The sequence below is a fragment of the Podarcis gaigeae genome (genome assembly GCF_964106915.1).
Source record: "Podarcis gaigeae genome assembly, chromosome: 17".
Taxonomy (NCBI): Eukaryota; Metazoa; Chordata; class Lepidosauria; order Squamata; family Lacertidae; genus Podarcis; species Podarcis gaigeae.
Genome location: NC_139694.1, coordinates 30,886,416 through 30,902,522, shown reverse-complemented (window position 1 = coordinate 30,902,522; position 16,107 = coordinate 30,886,416). Strand labels below are relative to the sequence as shown.

Genomic DNA, 16,107 nt, shown 5'->3' with positions numbered 1-16,107 from the left:
GTTCCCTTGAATCCTTCTTAAAAGAATAAAGACGCCACAATCTTATTTAAAGTCAATAAAAGAAGTTTACTTACACCGGTTCACAGTTGGATCCATGAAGGCAGACTTAGTTACAAATATGTACATGTGGATCTACCCCATATGGGGGAATAATCCCAGTGACTGCAAGCTAGAAGTCCGGCAGTTCACACGATGAAAGGAAGATGGAAAAGAGAGAGAGAGGTGCTGCGTGACTCGTCCTTTTGTTACCTGGGCAGGTTAGGTCACGCCCACCTTCTGTCACATGCGAAAGGAAGGATGTTCCAGCCAGGAGGAACAGGAGGTTTCGACTGGCTGGACCAAACATTCCCTCGCATGTCTGCTCTAGCATTACAAGGAATGTTGTACTTGACTGCTCCCAGTGGATTATATCAGCTCTCCTTGATCATGGCGAAGTGCACTCAGCTGCAGCAGCTCCACCATTGGGTCAGGCCTTGCCTAGCGGCAGAGGGCAAGAGGAGAGTGGGCAGCAGCTTCCCTGCTCTTTTCCTCCCCTGGACTGTGGCGCACGGGAGGGTGCCCTCCATGCCTGCATGTCTCAAGCACCGTGGGCATATGCTCTGCCGATGGTGAGGTATACCTCTCCTTCTTTCTCTCTGTTTCTCTCCAGCCCCTCTCCTTGCTGAAATTAAACTGAGGTTACAGATTGGGCTGTAGCTGGGCCACCCCCTTCTAATTCTTTGTGGACAGGGGAGAACTGTGTGAGAGAGAAAAGAATGAATGGCGTATATGGAGGAATAATGGATACATGCAAAAGGAAAGGGGAGTGCAAAAGGAAAAAAGAGAGAGAAAAAAATGGGAATAAAATTAAATGATTAGTGAAGGCAACACAGCAGAAACGGTTGAAATGGAGAAATGAAAATGGAATAAAATAACAAGAAGATGGAAAAGGGCAGAATTGAGAATAGTATTTGTGTTGTAGTGTGTACTGGTATTTCTGTTTCTCTTGCTCATTGTGAATCTGTTTGGATCCAAACAGCAGGGACCTTCCAGTGGCCTTTGTGGCTCCTGTATGGGTTGTCCAGCCATCAGCAGAGATATAGCAGAAGCTGAGCTGAGATAGATCAGCCTCAGTGGTTCATTCCATCCGTGGCTTGTTGCGTGGAAAGCTTTGCTGAGATCTCAGATAAAAGTGAAGGGCTTCACATGCAACAGTTGCTGTTGTGCCCAGTGCGCAGAAGACAGGGAGCTGCAGGCTTTCCTGGTTATTGACCCCAATTTCACGTTCTGAAGTAGCAAGTGCGGTTTCTATCAAGCTATGAGCCTCCCCTAGCAAAACCCATCGCACAGTCTTTGCAGGCTGCTTCCTGTCCCACATTTCTCTCTCCCTTTCCTGTATTTCTACTGCCAAAGAGGGTGGGGAGGCTTTTCCTTTTGCCCCTGGCCTAACAAACCATCTCCCTGCAGATTGTGTCCAAAGGGAAGATTGTCTCCAGCGGGCAGAAGACCGTTCCTGTTGGCCAGGATGAGAGTAAGTGAGAGATCCATCGGAGAAGCACCACACTTGGCCAAACTGATAATGTTTGGTGGGCCTAATCTGTGTAGTCTGGTGTGTCTTTCAAGAATGAGGAGATGGCCACGAACTTTAGTAGCACCCAGGACATGGTATGAGAGTGTTGAACCAATTGGAGACATCACTGTGCCTGGTGGACCATCACCAAGCAATCCTAGCACAGTCACGTTTGACTTCAAAAGAGGAAACTTTTCAAATGTATTAACCACTCAGCTTACATTACGCAGCTGTCTGTCTCCCCATCTGTCTCCCTCAGATCGGGCCCAGTCTGAACTGGGGCCTTCCACGACTCCAAGTTTGATTCAGATGTGAAACCATAATTAAACATGCAGTTACCACAAGCGGGAGACTCTCGCCTGACCATCTGCTTCCCCCGCCAACTGCGTGGTTCATGAAGGTTGCATGCAACTAATTTTTACCCACTGAAATGAATGGACCTAAGTTAGTCATAGCCCTTGATTGCAGTGGGTGTACTCTGAGTAACAGTGAATTGAATACAACCCTCAGGGTTTAAAGCCCAAATTCCACAGACGATTGCTTGGCTACCCTCCTCCCCTGTTTTTGGCAGCCCCAACATCCAGAATTTGTCAGGAGTCAATGCACATCCGATGTGTGTGTCTCTCTCTCTCACACACATATCCTGGGCACAACTTTCTGACGCTGAACAGATTTAAATCTTATGAATGACTCCTGAGTTTTTTTTCACTTGGCAAAGAATCTCATTCTAAAGTGCTTGTTGGCATACGATTCACAATCAGTGTCTTCCAAGTAAGGCGAATTACCATAGCGGACTGATAGATGGAAATAGGATTTTTTTTTTTAAAAAAAGAACTTGCTGTGTAGTGCAGAATGGAATTTGTTATTAGCAATAAATCAGTTATTAAGTTCAAGGCATGAGGGTTAGAACACTTCTGCAGTGCACAGGGGGGCTGGCTGCGTTTGGGGTGGGTCTTCTTCGACAGTGGAAGAGCTGTTCGACAGTGGAATTTGCTGCCAAGGAGTGTGGTGGAGTCTCCTTCTTTGGAGGTCTTTAAGCAGAGGCTTGACAGCCATATGTCAGGAGTGCTCTGATGGTGTTTCCTGCTTGGCAGGCGGTTGGACTCGATGGCCCTTGTGGTCTATTCCAACTCTATGATTCTATGATTCTTGGTTTTCTTTGCTTTACCACTATCTAGCAGAAGTGAGATGCACAGGGATGTTTTTTTCTCATGTTGTATGACATGAATGCTCTCTCTCTCTCCCTCTCTCTCTCTCTCTCTCTCTCTCTCTCTCTCTCTCTCCTTCCCCTCCATTCTCCCTTTCCCCTGACCCAGCTCTGAACGGCACCTTCTCCCTCGCCTTGTCTACGAGCTCTGACCTGGCACCCACAGTCAGGCTTCTTCTGTACACTGTGTTTCTGGATGGCGAGGTGGCGGCTGACGTGGATCAGTTTGAGATACAGAAGTGCTTCAATCATAAGGTGGGTAAGGAAGCAAGTGGGGCAGGGTGAGGCCTTGCATCCTGCAAATCTTCAGATCCTTTTTGCTGTTCACAATACTCGCTCTTTCTCCACCATCCTCCATGGCATTCTTGCCCTGGTGCTGCCTGTTATCCACTCTCGTCGCCGCAGGTTTCCTAACTGGCCATTCCTGTTTTGTTCGCATCCTTCCACAGGTGACTTTGGACTTCTCTTCGGTGGAGGAGCTTCCAGGATCAAAAGTCAGTCTGCAGCTCGAGGCTGCTCCTGGTGCTCTGTGCTCTCTCCGTGCTGTCGATAAGAGTGTCCTCCTGTTGGAAGATGACACGCTGACACCAAAGAAAGTAAGGATGCTCATCCTTCTCAGTTATTATTAGTTTATTATTCTTTAGTAAATTTGTCAGTCACATTATTTTGCCTAGGGCAACGGAAAGCAACTCACGACCAAACAGACAGCAAACTCCACATAGATACATTGGGGCTGCTTAATTAGATTAGTGCTCCTTCCCTGTGCCCTATTCTTTTCTTTTCATTTTCAGGCTGACGCATAGGAGCCAACCAATAAAGATTTCGCCCAATAATTTTTTTGAGGGGGCCAGACCCCCAAATGATAGGCATTACCATTCAAATAGTGTGTGTGTGTGTGTGTGTGAGTGTGAGTGTGAGACACCATGTCATGTGATCAATTCTGTGGGGCAGGACTTCCCACCCCCTGCCCCCGATATTTAATTCAAGTTAGCATTTCTGGACTGACGGATGGTTGGTTCCATTCCATTATTTAGCTTCTGCCTTTTCCCTTCCATGTCATGAGCTGCAGCACTTTAGCAACCCTTCCTTCCATCCTTCCTCAATTCCTCACCATCTTTCCATGCTTCCATTATCTTTAAGGCCTTCCTTGATACAGTGGTACCTCTGGTTAAGAATTTAATTCGTTCCGGAGGTCCGTTCTTAACCTGAAACTGTTCTTAACGTGAGGTACCACTTTAGCTAATGGGGTCTCCCGCCGCCATGGTGTGATTTCTGTTCTCATCCTGAGGTAAAGTTCTTAACCCAAGGTACTACTTCCGGGTTAGCGGAGTCTGTAACCTGAAGCGTTTGTAACCCGAAGCGTTTGTAACCCGAGGTACCACTGTACAGTCCATGCTAAGAACCTCCCATTTTTTTTATTGCATTACCAATGATATACTATGGTGTGTAGCATGACAGCACTGTCAGGGACTGGGCAGAGGAAGAATGGTGGAGATGGCCTCCCCAGCCTGACTCTTCCACAGAAGAAGACAGTTCAGAATGAATGAATGAATGAATAAATAAATAAATAAATAATATTTTATTTATACCCCACCCTCCCTGGCCAGAGCCAGGCTGAGGGCAGCTAACACCAGTAAAATCATAATAAAAACATATGGGGCGGGCGGGAAACCAATTTATTAAAATACGGGTTAAAATACAATTTAAAATGCAGCCTCATTTTAATAATAGCCCATAGATCAAAACCATAAGGGGAGGGAAACATAAGGGTCAGGCTGAGTCCAAACCAAAGGCTAGGCGGAACAGCTCTGTCTTGCAAGCCCTGCGGAAAGATGTTAAGTCCTGCAGGGCCCTAGTCTCTTGTGACAGAGCATTCCACCAAGTCGGGGCCAGTACTGAAAAGGCCCTGGCCCTAGTTGAGAGCAATCTAACCACCTTGCGACTTGGGACCTCCAAAATGTTGTCATTTGTGGACCTTAAGGTCCTCCGTGGGGCACACCAGGAGAGGCGGTCCCGTAGGTACGTGGGCCCTAGGCCTCATAGGGCTTTAAAGGTCAAAATCAGGGCTTTGAGGGAGATCACAGCTCAGAGGCAGATGAGGGGGAAAGCTGGGAAATAATGGAAGAGGAGGAGGAAGAAGAAGCACTAGAGGGGGAACAGCTGACAGACTCAGTGTCTTTAGAAAGCATAGCATTCCAGACCCCCTCTCTCCCAGAACACGACAGGCCTTGAAAGTAGAAGAGCAGAGGGCACGTCCCAGCACCGTAGAGATGACTCGTGAGGAAGTGGGAGGGGGTGGAGATTCACTTGGAGCAACACCATTATTCCAAGAGGTCACATTCCCAAGCCACTCTCTGTGAATATTGAATAAAAGCAGATGCTAAAGACATTCCCTTGTCTTGTCCATTCCTGACAACCTGCCGTGGGGGGTTGGTTCCTCTGCTGCCTGACAAGCACATCATTAAGAAGGGAGACACAGTGTTGTAGTCCATGCAGTGCAGTGCCTGAGCGGCGCAATTGCATTTACAAATAAAATACTGATCCACAGTGGCATAGCCTGGGTTGCCAGCTCCCGGGGCCGTGCAGAGGTGGGTGGAGGGTGGGAGGGAAACGGAAACGGACGGAGTACATATGTGCATTCAACAGCTTAAAGCATCCGCATCACCCAGGAGATCGCAGCCATAGAGTCGATTTGTTGTCTGGAGTTCCTAGTTTGTTCCTAGTTTGCATAGAGAAGCCGTTTGCAGTGGAGCCCAGTGACGGAAGCACATGGCTGTATTGACGCAGCTCTGTGTGTTGGAATTTTGCACCCGAAACAAATTTTGCACCCAGGGCAACTGCCTCTGTGGCCTCCCTTTTGTCAGCAGACAAAAAGGGGCTTCAGTCTGGCCTGGGGCTCAACCAGTATGATTTGGCTTTATCAACACTGAATACAGTGGTACCTCGGGTTAAGTACTTAATTCGTTCCGGAGCCTGAAACTGTTCTTAACCTGAAGCACCACTTTAGCTAATGGGGCCACGCCGCCAGAGCCTGATTTCTGTTCTCATCCTGAAGCAAAGTTCTTAACCTGAAGCACTATTTCTGGGTTAGCGGAGTCTGTAACCTGAAGCGTATGTAACCTGAAGCGTATGTAACCTGAGGTACCACTGTATAGTTATGTGTTTCCTCCCTTCCAACTCTCTGCTTTCAGGTGTTCGGTCATTTTAGTTACGATTACTTGTATTTAACTTCTGGAAGAGGATTTCCCTATCGCTTGGAAGACTTTGAGCCATATCCTTGCCTGCCTCCTCTGGCTCCAAGCCAAAAGCAAAAGAGGGCCCTGAAGGTAGCCCATTGGGCTCAGAGTGAGGCTGATGTTTTTAGCCTGTTCAAGGTGAGTAGAATTTGCTCCTGAGTTTAGCTTCTCCCAAAGGTGCCTTGCTCATTTCCATGAGATGCATCCTACAGACCCTCCCAGTGCCCCTATTTTCCAGGGATGGTCCCAGATTTAAAGAAACCACGTCTGATGGGTGGCCCTGACTCCCCTCTCTCATCCTCTCACCCCTCTGCCCACTGAAATCTGCTCTAGGCAAGGGAGCAGAGGGAGGGAGAATGGGAGAACCCCAGCAGAAGCAGGGGCAGTATCATGACTGGGAGGGAGGTGGAACTGGTGCCAGACTGGACCACCTCCTAATGCTGGGTCTTTCACACCTTACTTTTCATTTTTTTGTATCATTCTTTATTAGCTCTGCAATGCAAATTTACATTCAAACATAAAATAAAAATCACAAATTGTAGAATTTTCTGAATTCACGGACTTCCATTCTCCCCTCCCTGAAGTCCTCTTATTAACATTTTCACTGCATATCATATCTTCCTCCAGATTTTCATAATACTCTATTTAAATCCATAGTTCTTCTCACATTACAAGTGTTATTTCAATCCTGCTAATGTTTTTCATTGTTTTCATTGTGCTCTCAAATATATTACAAACTTTCCCCAGTCTTTATTGAAGTTTTTATCGTCCTGGTTCCTGACTTTTCCAGTGATTTTGGCCATCTCTGCATAGTCCATCAGCTTTGTTGTCCCGTCTTCTTTTGTAGGTATTTTGACTTCTTTCCATCTTTGGCCTAGGACTATCCAGGCTGCTATCGTTGCATACATAAAAAGTCTTTTGTACTCCCTTGGGTTTCTCTGCGCCTACTGTTCCCAATAAAAAGGCTTCTTTTTTTTTTTAATGAAGGTTATCTTAAACATCTTTTTCAACTCATTATATATTATTTACCAATATGATTTTATCTCCTTACAAGTCCACCACATATGATATATGTGCCCTCTTTTTCTTTGCATTTCCCACACATTTTTGAAGCACAGTGGCACCTCGGGTTAAGAACTTAATTTGTTCTGGAGGTCTGTTCTTAACCTGAGGTACCACTTTAGCTAATGAGGCCTCCCACTGTTGCGGTGCCGCCGGAGCACAATTTCTGTTCTCATCCTGAAGCAAAGTTCTTAACCCAAGGTGCTATTTCTGGGTTAGTGGAGTCTGTAACCTGAAGTGTCTGTAACCCGAGGGATCACTGTATTCTTATGCATCTTTGCTAATTTACTGGGAGTCAAATACCTCACTTTTCCACTCTTCTGGTTTCCCATAGCTTATGCGAATGAAAATTTTCACCAACATGCAAGTTAAAAAGCCTGTTTCCTGTGACCTGCCAGTAACAAGACGTTTAAAAGGTCGCTTTGAAACAGGTGAGAATCACAGTCATTTGCTTGTTTTGCTGCTGGAAAGTCCCCAAGTAGAGAAATCAGTTTTTGTTGTTTCTGCCTTTCAAGGCTTTTATTCCCACTGATTCTCGCTCACCTCATGATGTCCAAGCGGGATCTCCTTCTTGACATCCCATCCCTTGAGTCAACGGTTTTGTTGCTGGGTGCAGTGCATCGGATGAGACCTGGTGGCATCGCTGTATCGCTGCCATCATAATCTCCCTCAGAAGTTTGGCCACACTATTGCGGATTCATCTTTACTGATGGACTTGAGATCTTTTTCTCCTATCTCCAGGCCTGCTCACAAGTGTTCAGCATGAGAATGTGATTTCCGAGAAGCCTCAGGCTGTTGATTCTACAGAAAGCAAGAAGGAAGAGAAAGCTAAACCCAGGACACACTTCCCAGAGACCTGGGTCTGGGATTTAGTATCAGTGAAGTAAGTGAACCTTACTAGGGAAGGACGATAACCGCTGAGATGATGCCATCTACCTGGGATATCAGTAGCAGGGGTGTGGGGTGAACCCTTTGAGATCCAAGCTCTTCTTCAATGTAAGGATCAGACAGAATTATTTTCCACAGATCTCTGTCTGGACTAGCCTGGGCTTTCTCATAGCCTGGAGCCTGGTTTTCCCTTGGAAATGTAACTTCAGCCTTCAGAAAACCGATCCATAGTTTTGTTGTCACTGAGGGAGTGACCTCTCTTCCTGTTCTTCAGTGAGGAGGGGAAAGCAACTCACTCAGTCACGGCTCCGGACACGATCACGGAGTGGAACGCTGATGCCTTCTGTGTGGCCGACATTGGCTTCGGACTCTCCCAACAAGCCAAGTTCCGGGTCTTCCAGCCGTTTTTTGTGGATATGAGCCTGCCGTATTCTGTGGTCCGTGGGGAGACCTTGCTGCTAAAATCCACTGTCTTCAATTACATGAAGGAATGTATCCAGGTTAGTGTCCATTGAGAATGTATCCAGGTTAGTGACCATTGAGAAACAAGCTTCCCTTATATGTGTATCCAGAAAGAAAGAGGTGGAGGGAACCCCACAAGATAGAGATGGAGGTTGGGGGGCTGGACTTCACCAGGGCCTTGCCCGTCCTACACCTGCACTCACCTGTCAGTACTTTTCCCTCCTCCCCCCACCACTCTGCGTTCAGTGTTGAGGGGACAGCTTGCATTTCTTGCTGTGGGTGAAGAAGCAGAAGCTCCACTTTGGATGTGCCACAGAAGTGTGGACAACAGGAAGTACAAAGCAGCCCTATCCCCTTCATGGCAGAAGAGGTCCATAGAGCACATTCCCTCCTCGTCCCCCAGTCCTGGGAACCTGCAGTTCTCCTCCCACAGCAACCCCTGAGTGTGCTTTAAATGTGTGGTGTGGGCACAGCCCCATATGCAACACAGCCTTTTTGCTGCAAGAGGCCAGAATAGGCCAGAAAGCCACCCAGTCTGATCTGCTGCCAAGGCCTAGGGATGTCCATCTGCTGCCCCCTTCCTCTTCCCCACAGCCGCAATCCAGGCCACCAGCTGAAGAGCTTCATGAGGGGCTCACAGAGCAACAGCCATGAGGGGTCTGTGTGAGGAAGCCAAGCCACCCACTCAAATCCCAAATGTTTTTGATTAGAGGTCTTCCTGTAAACTTTGTTGAGTGAATAAAACTCACCAGTCTGATCTGGGGTGGCATTCCTCACAGATGCTAATATGGTGCCCCAAAAGCACGAGGAGACCCCACTCACTGAGGTCTTACTGGGAACAGTCTACGCCCTACTCAGCTTCCCAATGTGGCATGGGGGTCTGGATCTCACTCCTAGCATAGGGCCACCTCCTGTGCCTCTTCTCTGAATGTTTGCCCCTTGCTTTGGACTCACTGCGCCGCCTGCTTCACGAGGGTCATTTTGCTGCATCTCCCAGGTGAGAGTGAAGCTGCTGGAGTCGCAGGAGGTGGACGTGAAGCCATGCCCAGCCTGCCAGTTCAGCACCTGCCTCTGTGCTGAGGAGGCCCACACCTTCTCCTGGAACGTGACGGCGACTCAGCTGGGTGAGGTTGAGGCGCCTGAGTGGGTGGGAGGAGACTTGTGGGGTTGAGGCTGCCAAGGGTCCCTCTATTTCTTCCCCAAAGACCTTGTCATCTGAGGACACTTGGCAGAACCAATGGAGTCTTCTGTTTGGAAGCCAAGCAGGCATTAAGTGGAATATGGAAAGTAATAAAAATGCCCCCTGCTGAATGTGCTGTGGGTTTGTTTCCTCCCCAACCAAGATGGCGTCCATCCCCAATTTCTGCTAATGGCAGCTGTGCATCAGGGCAGATTTGGGACTAGGCTACAAAGGAGAGGTTGGGGGTCCATCTCCATTCAAGAACCCTCTATGCTCCGACCTCTGTCCCTTACATCTGTCTCCAGACTGAAGGCACGGTGGGCATGTTGGCGGATGTGGGGCTGGACTGGGGCTCTGGCCCCCAAGCAGCCTCTTCCCCTCCCTGAGCTCCTGGCACTCATCATGTGTCTGTGCCAATTTCGCCTTCCTCTAGGGCACGTCAATCTCTCGATTACCGCTGAGGCAGAGGAGACGCATGATCTGTGTGGCAATAAGATCTCCACCACACCTCCGCGAGGCCGGTCAGACACAGTGGTCAAATCCCTGCTAGTCAAGGTCAGTGTCTATGTGGCCTTCAGCCCCCCCCCTGATGTCCAACTTTGGCTCACAGCTATCAAGTGACAGCAACTGATTCAGAACTCTGGGTCTCCCCTAAACAGGTTTTTTTGAGGGGGGGGCTTTGTATTTTTGCATAACCTCCCTGTTTCCAGGTCTAAGGTAATGTCAGCCAGGGGCTGTGATCAGTTGGAAGGCCTGGCAATTGCGAGAGCTCTTACACAGAGCAGGGGAAAGGCAGAGAAGATGATTATTCCCCTGAGAGAGCAGCCCCACTCACCCTCCCATTCTCTTTTCCTCCCACAGCCAGAAGGCGTCCTTGAAGAAGAGACCCACAATGCCTTCCTCTGCTCTTCAGGTGTGCTTAGGCTGCATCCCTTGCTCAGGGCAGCTTGGCTTGTGATGGGGCCCCAGAGAACGCAAGTTGGAGAGAAGACGAAGTGTTGCTCTGCTTGTCATTGCGCTGGAGACGTGTCTCTTCCCTAGGGCAGTAGCAGGATGCAAACGAGACCAAAGACACACACTCTGTCTCTCTGCTTGCCAAGGGGAGTAGGGATGGGATGGAGAGGGGGTGAAAAACAGCTGAGATAACACAGTGGATAAAAACAGACTCATTGAGCTAGCAAGCTCCTAGTCCCATCTTCGCTGCGTGCAAGTCCAGCTGCAGATTATGACCACTTGGTTAGTGTAGTCAACTGCATTAATTCCTGTTCTTCATCTCCTTTCAGGGGACCCAGTTCACGATGAGGTTTCTCTAAAGCTGCCTGAAGCTGTTGTGGAGGGCTCTGGCCGAGCTACCGTCTCCTGCATTGGTGAGGAAATTTGCACATGAGAGGTCTGGAGAGGAGGAGACTTTTATTTCCACTACATCATAATGCAAGTTACCCATGTGCAATTCTGGCTGCCATTGATTCCTTTCCTCATATGGTACACGGAGCAGGAGAAAACAAGCTTGCTCCATCTTCCATGTGACAGCTCTTTAAGGATTTGAAGATGGCCACCAGACCTCCTCTCAGTCTTCTCTTATCCAGGCTAAACATACCCAACTCCTGCAGCCTTTCCTCAAAAGACTTGGTTTCCAGATGATGATGATGGTGGTGGTAATAATAACAATCTTTTCAACATCTAGGGGACATTATGGGCACATCAATACAACATATAGACCTTCTGATTCAGCGACCCCTGGGCTGTGGTGAGCAGAACTTGATGAAGTTTGTTCCTAACATTCACATACTCCGGTACATGGAGAAGACCAACCTGGCAACCCCCACCTTCAAAGAGGATGTAATAAAGTACATACAGAGTGGTGAGTAGGTCCTCTTTTCTCCTCGGAATGTGGCTTAAGGCAGGTGTTCATTGGCAAGAACTGTGTGAATAGTAAAAGTCTGGAAGATCACTGGCCGAATGAGAAGGGAAGTTGAGGAGACAGTTGTGAATTTGTTCATGCTAATGGAAGGTGCTCTTGAGAAGACATTGGAAGCCTTGGAGAAAGGAATTTCAATTTTATCTTTAGGATGTATTCATGATTGTTCTTCATAGATCAAAAAGTGTTTTCTGGGAGTGGAGATTTCATGGCGCATTTGCAGTCACAATCCATTGTGTTCTTTGTGGTTCTTTTCACCATTTGATAGATACTGATGTAGTCCTATAATTTCCCCAGCCCACAACCACTTTATCCCTTGGTCCACTTTTTGGGTATTAATATTTTATTGAAGGAATTCCAATTATAAAGAGGTAAAGTGATACAGAAAAAAGAAAAACAAGGAAAGGGGAAAAGGGGGAAATGATTCAAAGTTTTATGAGCAGAAAACAAATAATGATACCTCTAAGTAGTTGAATAGCATCATGTGCATGTCCAGCATGGGATTATATTCCTACTAAATTAAAATAACTCTAAACAGACCTAAAATCAGAGGTCTCTCTCTCTCCCCACAGCCTCCATTACAGCCTGGAGCTGTTTTCTCTTTATGAGCCCTATGTAGTATAAACAGCCAAATATAACCAGCCAAATCTTTCACTGCAAATGTCTCATAGACACTTAATACAAGGTTTGCCCTAACAAAGCATGATGTCTTTTCGGCACCGGAAGAACACTTCTTTCTATTTTGTTTTCCCAGGCCTTTTAAGATGCTGGGCTGCCTATGTAACTGGTTTATGATCATCTTCCGACTGCTGCGGTCCTACATTGTTTTCTGTGCTGATTGTTGTTTTGTTTTAACTTTGTCGGCCACTTAGTCAGGTGGTTTTTAAAAAACTGTAAATCCCTTAAATATATAAGCGGGTAAAATCAGGGTCCCTCCTAGCATTGCCAGTGCTACTTTGTTCTTCTCTTCTGCCAGGGTATCAACGCCAGCTGCTCTACAAGCGCGATAACGGCTCTTACAGTGCCTTTGGGATGCATGATGCTGAGGGGAATACTTGGTGAGTTAGCAGCAGAGCTAGAACCAGCCAGCCCAAGCTGTCAGGGTGGCCATTCAGGCTGAGCAATTTGCTGTCATGAGCAACTGGAGAAGGAGGTGATACAGGCAACCCTGCAGCCTGCGATCTGCCAGCCCTTGTTCCCAGTTAGACCTTTTTTGGTCTCTGGGTGATGTTGCTTGTTAAAGAGGCAGAAGCCTACCATCAATTTGTGGGTGGGTGGGTGGGTGGTGGTCTTGGGTGTCCCCTAATAGGCAAAATCAAATTACTACTACTTCTGGAAACAGGTGGAATGGGAATTAAAATTGAGGTTTAGTGTAGCATTTTATTGCGCAGCATTGCCTAACCTTATGACCAACATGTTTCTTCTTCTTCTTCTATTATTATTATTATTATTATTATTATTATTATTATTATTATTATTATTATTTCCATGTCTATACCACTTTAAATTTTAAAGAAAAAATCTCCAAATGCTCCATTAACACATGAAACAAAACAATCCAGAATAAAACAATTTAAAGTTTCAAGGAAACTATTTCAGATCCTTCTCTAAGTGACAATTTGCTTTCCCCACATTGATTTACCTATTTAATTTAAGTCACTGCCACGATGGAAAGAAGTCCCCATGCAACATCAGTTAGTAGCTTTCTCCTTACGGCTTCTGTCACTTTTGTTGTTTTCTGTTCAGTGCTGCAGGAGAAAAGCTGAGATGAAAAATAGTGGGGCACGATCCCTTGTAGTTCAGAAGCTGCTCCTCATTTTTAAATTTATCCTTGCTTCAATCCCACAGGCTGACGGCTGCTGTGGTTAAGGGTTTTGGCCATGCCAAGACTTATGTCTATATTGATGAGAAGCACATTCAGGATGCTGTGCGCTGGTTGGGGCAGCACCAACTTCCCAGTGGCTGCTTTGAAAGTGTGGGAAGAGTCTTCAACAATGCCATAAAGGTACCTTCACTGAGCATTCATTTGCTTGCGGGGAGGTTATACAACATGGGATCAAGCAATTGTTATCCCACACTTCCCAATGTATTTTCCTGTTACTTTCCTGATCACGAAAGGTCCAGTTTGGGGAGAGGTGGGGAGAAGCTTTGCTGTCTCGAAACTAATTCAACCGCACAACTTCCATTTTTCTGGTATGTCATGGAATCCCACTCAAAACAGTGGGCGTCTGGAAGCGCCTTGACTTTTCTCTCTGTTTCCCCTGACATCCTTAGGGTGGCGTGGATGATGAGATTTCACTAACAGCTTACGTTGCTGCCTCACTGCTGGAGCTCAACATGAAGGAGAATGTAAGTCCTTCCTTAGGATTTCCACAAATGTTTGTGACTTCCCCATCAATCCTTGTACAACTCAAAGCTCAGGGGAGAACTACTAGCTCAGTATTTGCACTATTTCTAAGGCTTTGTTAGCATTTGGGTCCATGCCCCATATGGCTACCCCATGAAGCATCTGGGAAACCACTTTACTGGCAAAGATTTTCAACACAGGTTCTAGTAACTGGCCACCCACCCTGTCTGGTGTGCCTTCAGCTTGTCTGGATGGAGAGACATGCCTCAAACTGCAGTCATGATGACTCTTGATGCTTCTGTAGAAACCTGGCTTTTGCATGCCTCAAATGTAGCCTACCATACAAACTCCCTCCATTGCTCTGTCCAGTTTTTGCCTCTGGCTCTGAGCACTACTTGCAGGTTGTCCGTGAGGGAATGCAGCCCTCAAGTTGGGAGGGGGGAAACGTCTCTGACCCCAGTTTGTAGGATGGTGGTACGGGCAGATAATGCGCACAAAATTACCATATCTGCACCAGATATGTCATAAAATGCTACTCTTTGCTGAGTCATTTGTATGTTCAGCTTGTGTCCAGATGCTGGAAGGGAATTCCTTGTAGCCTGGAAGTCTCTGTAAAAGAGGGCAGGAGTACATGATCTCCACCTTCTGTCCATCTAAGAAACACCAGGGAGATGTCTGACCTGATAATTATACAGCGGTACCTCAGTTTTTGGACATCTCCGTTGCCGAATGTTTCGGTTTTCGAACGCTGAAAACCCAGAAGTAAATGCTTCCATTTTCGAACGCGCCTCGGAGGTTGAATGGCTTCCACTGTGTGTATCTGTTGTTTCCCCACAATTTTCTCTATTGAATTGGCAGACTGCCCTTTGCGCCTTTGCGCCTCAGTTTTTGAACGTTTCAGGAGTCGAACGGTCTTCCGGAATGGATTACGTTTGAAAACTGAGGTTCCACTGTACAGTGGTACCTCGGGTTAAGTACTTAATTCGTTCTGGAGGTCCGTTCTTAACCTGAAACTGTTCTTAACCTGAAGCACCACTTTAGCTAATGAGGCCTCCTGCTGCTTTCGCGCCGCCGGAGCACGATTTCTGTTCTCATCCTGAAGCAAAGTTCTTAACCTGAAATACTATTTCTGGGTTAGTGGAGTATGTAACCTGAAGCGTATGTAACCTGAAGCGTATGTAACCCAAGGTACCACTGTATATCTTTCCACTATAGCTCTCATGGCCTCCCCTGTGGATTCCTGGGGAACTATACTTTGGTGAGAAGACCCCCAGGACCTCCTAACAGAAGTGCAGTTCTCCCACTCAGGAACCTAACAGAGTCTTTTTAAAATTGTGTTAAAGCGTACAATGGTAGACGATGCCTTGGGCTGCCTGAAGAGGAACTTGAGTTCTGTGGACGATGCCTACCCCAAGGCCTTGATGGCTTACGTCTTCACGTTGTCTGGGGACACAGAGATACGGCAGAACCTCCTGAAAGAATTGCGCGAAGGGGCTGACAAAACAGGTAGGAGGGGTACATTCAGAGCAAAGGAAGGCTGTGTGCCCATTAACTGACCTAAAATGCAGCAAGGTTGTGCTCTTTCGCACCATGGACAGGATTTGATTTTGGTGGGGAGCTAGCAGGGGGAGTGCGGTGCATGCAGAGAAGACAGGCGTGTGTACACAGCCCTTCTTCCAGAGACGGCTGTTTTGCCACATCCGGAGTAGCAACTTTTTCTGCTTAGGCTATTGGGGTAAATTCTGAGTTCCCCAGTAGTTTCTATTATTTCTAAACAAACATGTCAATTCAGGTAATCCTTTGGTGACCCAGAATTAATTATCCACAATTACTGTGATGATGAAGCATTTCAGAGTGTTTTTATATGTTCCCAACTCTTCGTCTTATAAGGGCAGTCTTCTGAGACCTGCCACTATTATTCCCATTTTACAGATAGCGATGTAAGCCATTACATACCCCTTTCCAGCCTCCTTACAAAGATATCTTTCTGCTGGGGTTTGGGACTAGACTCAAGGTGTGGTGCCCTGCCCAACATGACTCACTGCAGAGAACAAGTCTGAATGACTTCTGGGACTAACTACACTTGACGAACAACCCGGCAATCCCACTGCTTAGTTTTTTTGAAAAGGACGGGGAAGTATACGTCTTCTCTCCATAGCGGCCATCTCAGTAAAAATCACAACTGCATGCAGCTGCGGCAATTTGCGCCAGGAAAAGCCTCCATTGGGGTCAACAGGAGCCTTCCCCCCCCCCCCATG

At 47.1% G+C, this 16,107-nt stretch overlaps 1 protein-coding gene across 1 annotated transcript in view; it reads left to right on the top strand.

Annotated features, from left to right (window-relative positions):
* Positions 1–16,107, top strand: part of LOC310834588 (alpha-2-macroglobulin-like protein 1) — a 75,421-nt gene that overhangs the window by 47,868 nt on the left and 11,446 nt on the right. The window contains exons 14-29 of the mRNA XM_083718348.1: positions 1,447–1,510; positions 2,866–3,011; positions 3,206–3,352; positions 5,948–6,130; positions 7,389–7,485; positions 7,796–7,937; positions 8,217–8,442; positions 9,402–9,528; positions 10,018–10,139; positions 10,446–10,497; positions 10,868–10,951; positions 11,269–11,445; positions 12,479–12,560; positions 13,351–13,507; positions 13,777–13,851; positions 15,193–15,355. Coding sequence (XP_083574474.1) covers positions 1,447–1,510; positions 2,866–3,011; positions 3,206–3,352; positions 5,948–6,130; positions 7,389–7,485; positions 7,796–7,937; positions 8,217–8,442; positions 9,402–9,528; positions 10,018–10,139; positions 10,446–10,497; positions 10,868–10,951; positions 11,269–11,445; positions 12,479–12,560; positions 13,351–13,507; positions 13,777–13,851; positions 15,193–15,355 — 2,044 coding nt within the window. The remainder of the gene's footprint in view (positions 1–1,446; positions 1,511–2,865; positions 3,012–3,205; positions 3,353–5,947; positions 6,131–7,388; positions 7,486–7,795; positions 7,938–8,216; positions 8,443–9,401; positions 9,529–10,017; positions 10,140–10,445; positions 10,498–10,867; positions 10,952–11,268; positions 11,446–12,478; positions 12,561–13,350; positions 13,508–13,776; positions 13,852–15,192; positions 15,356–16,107) is intronic.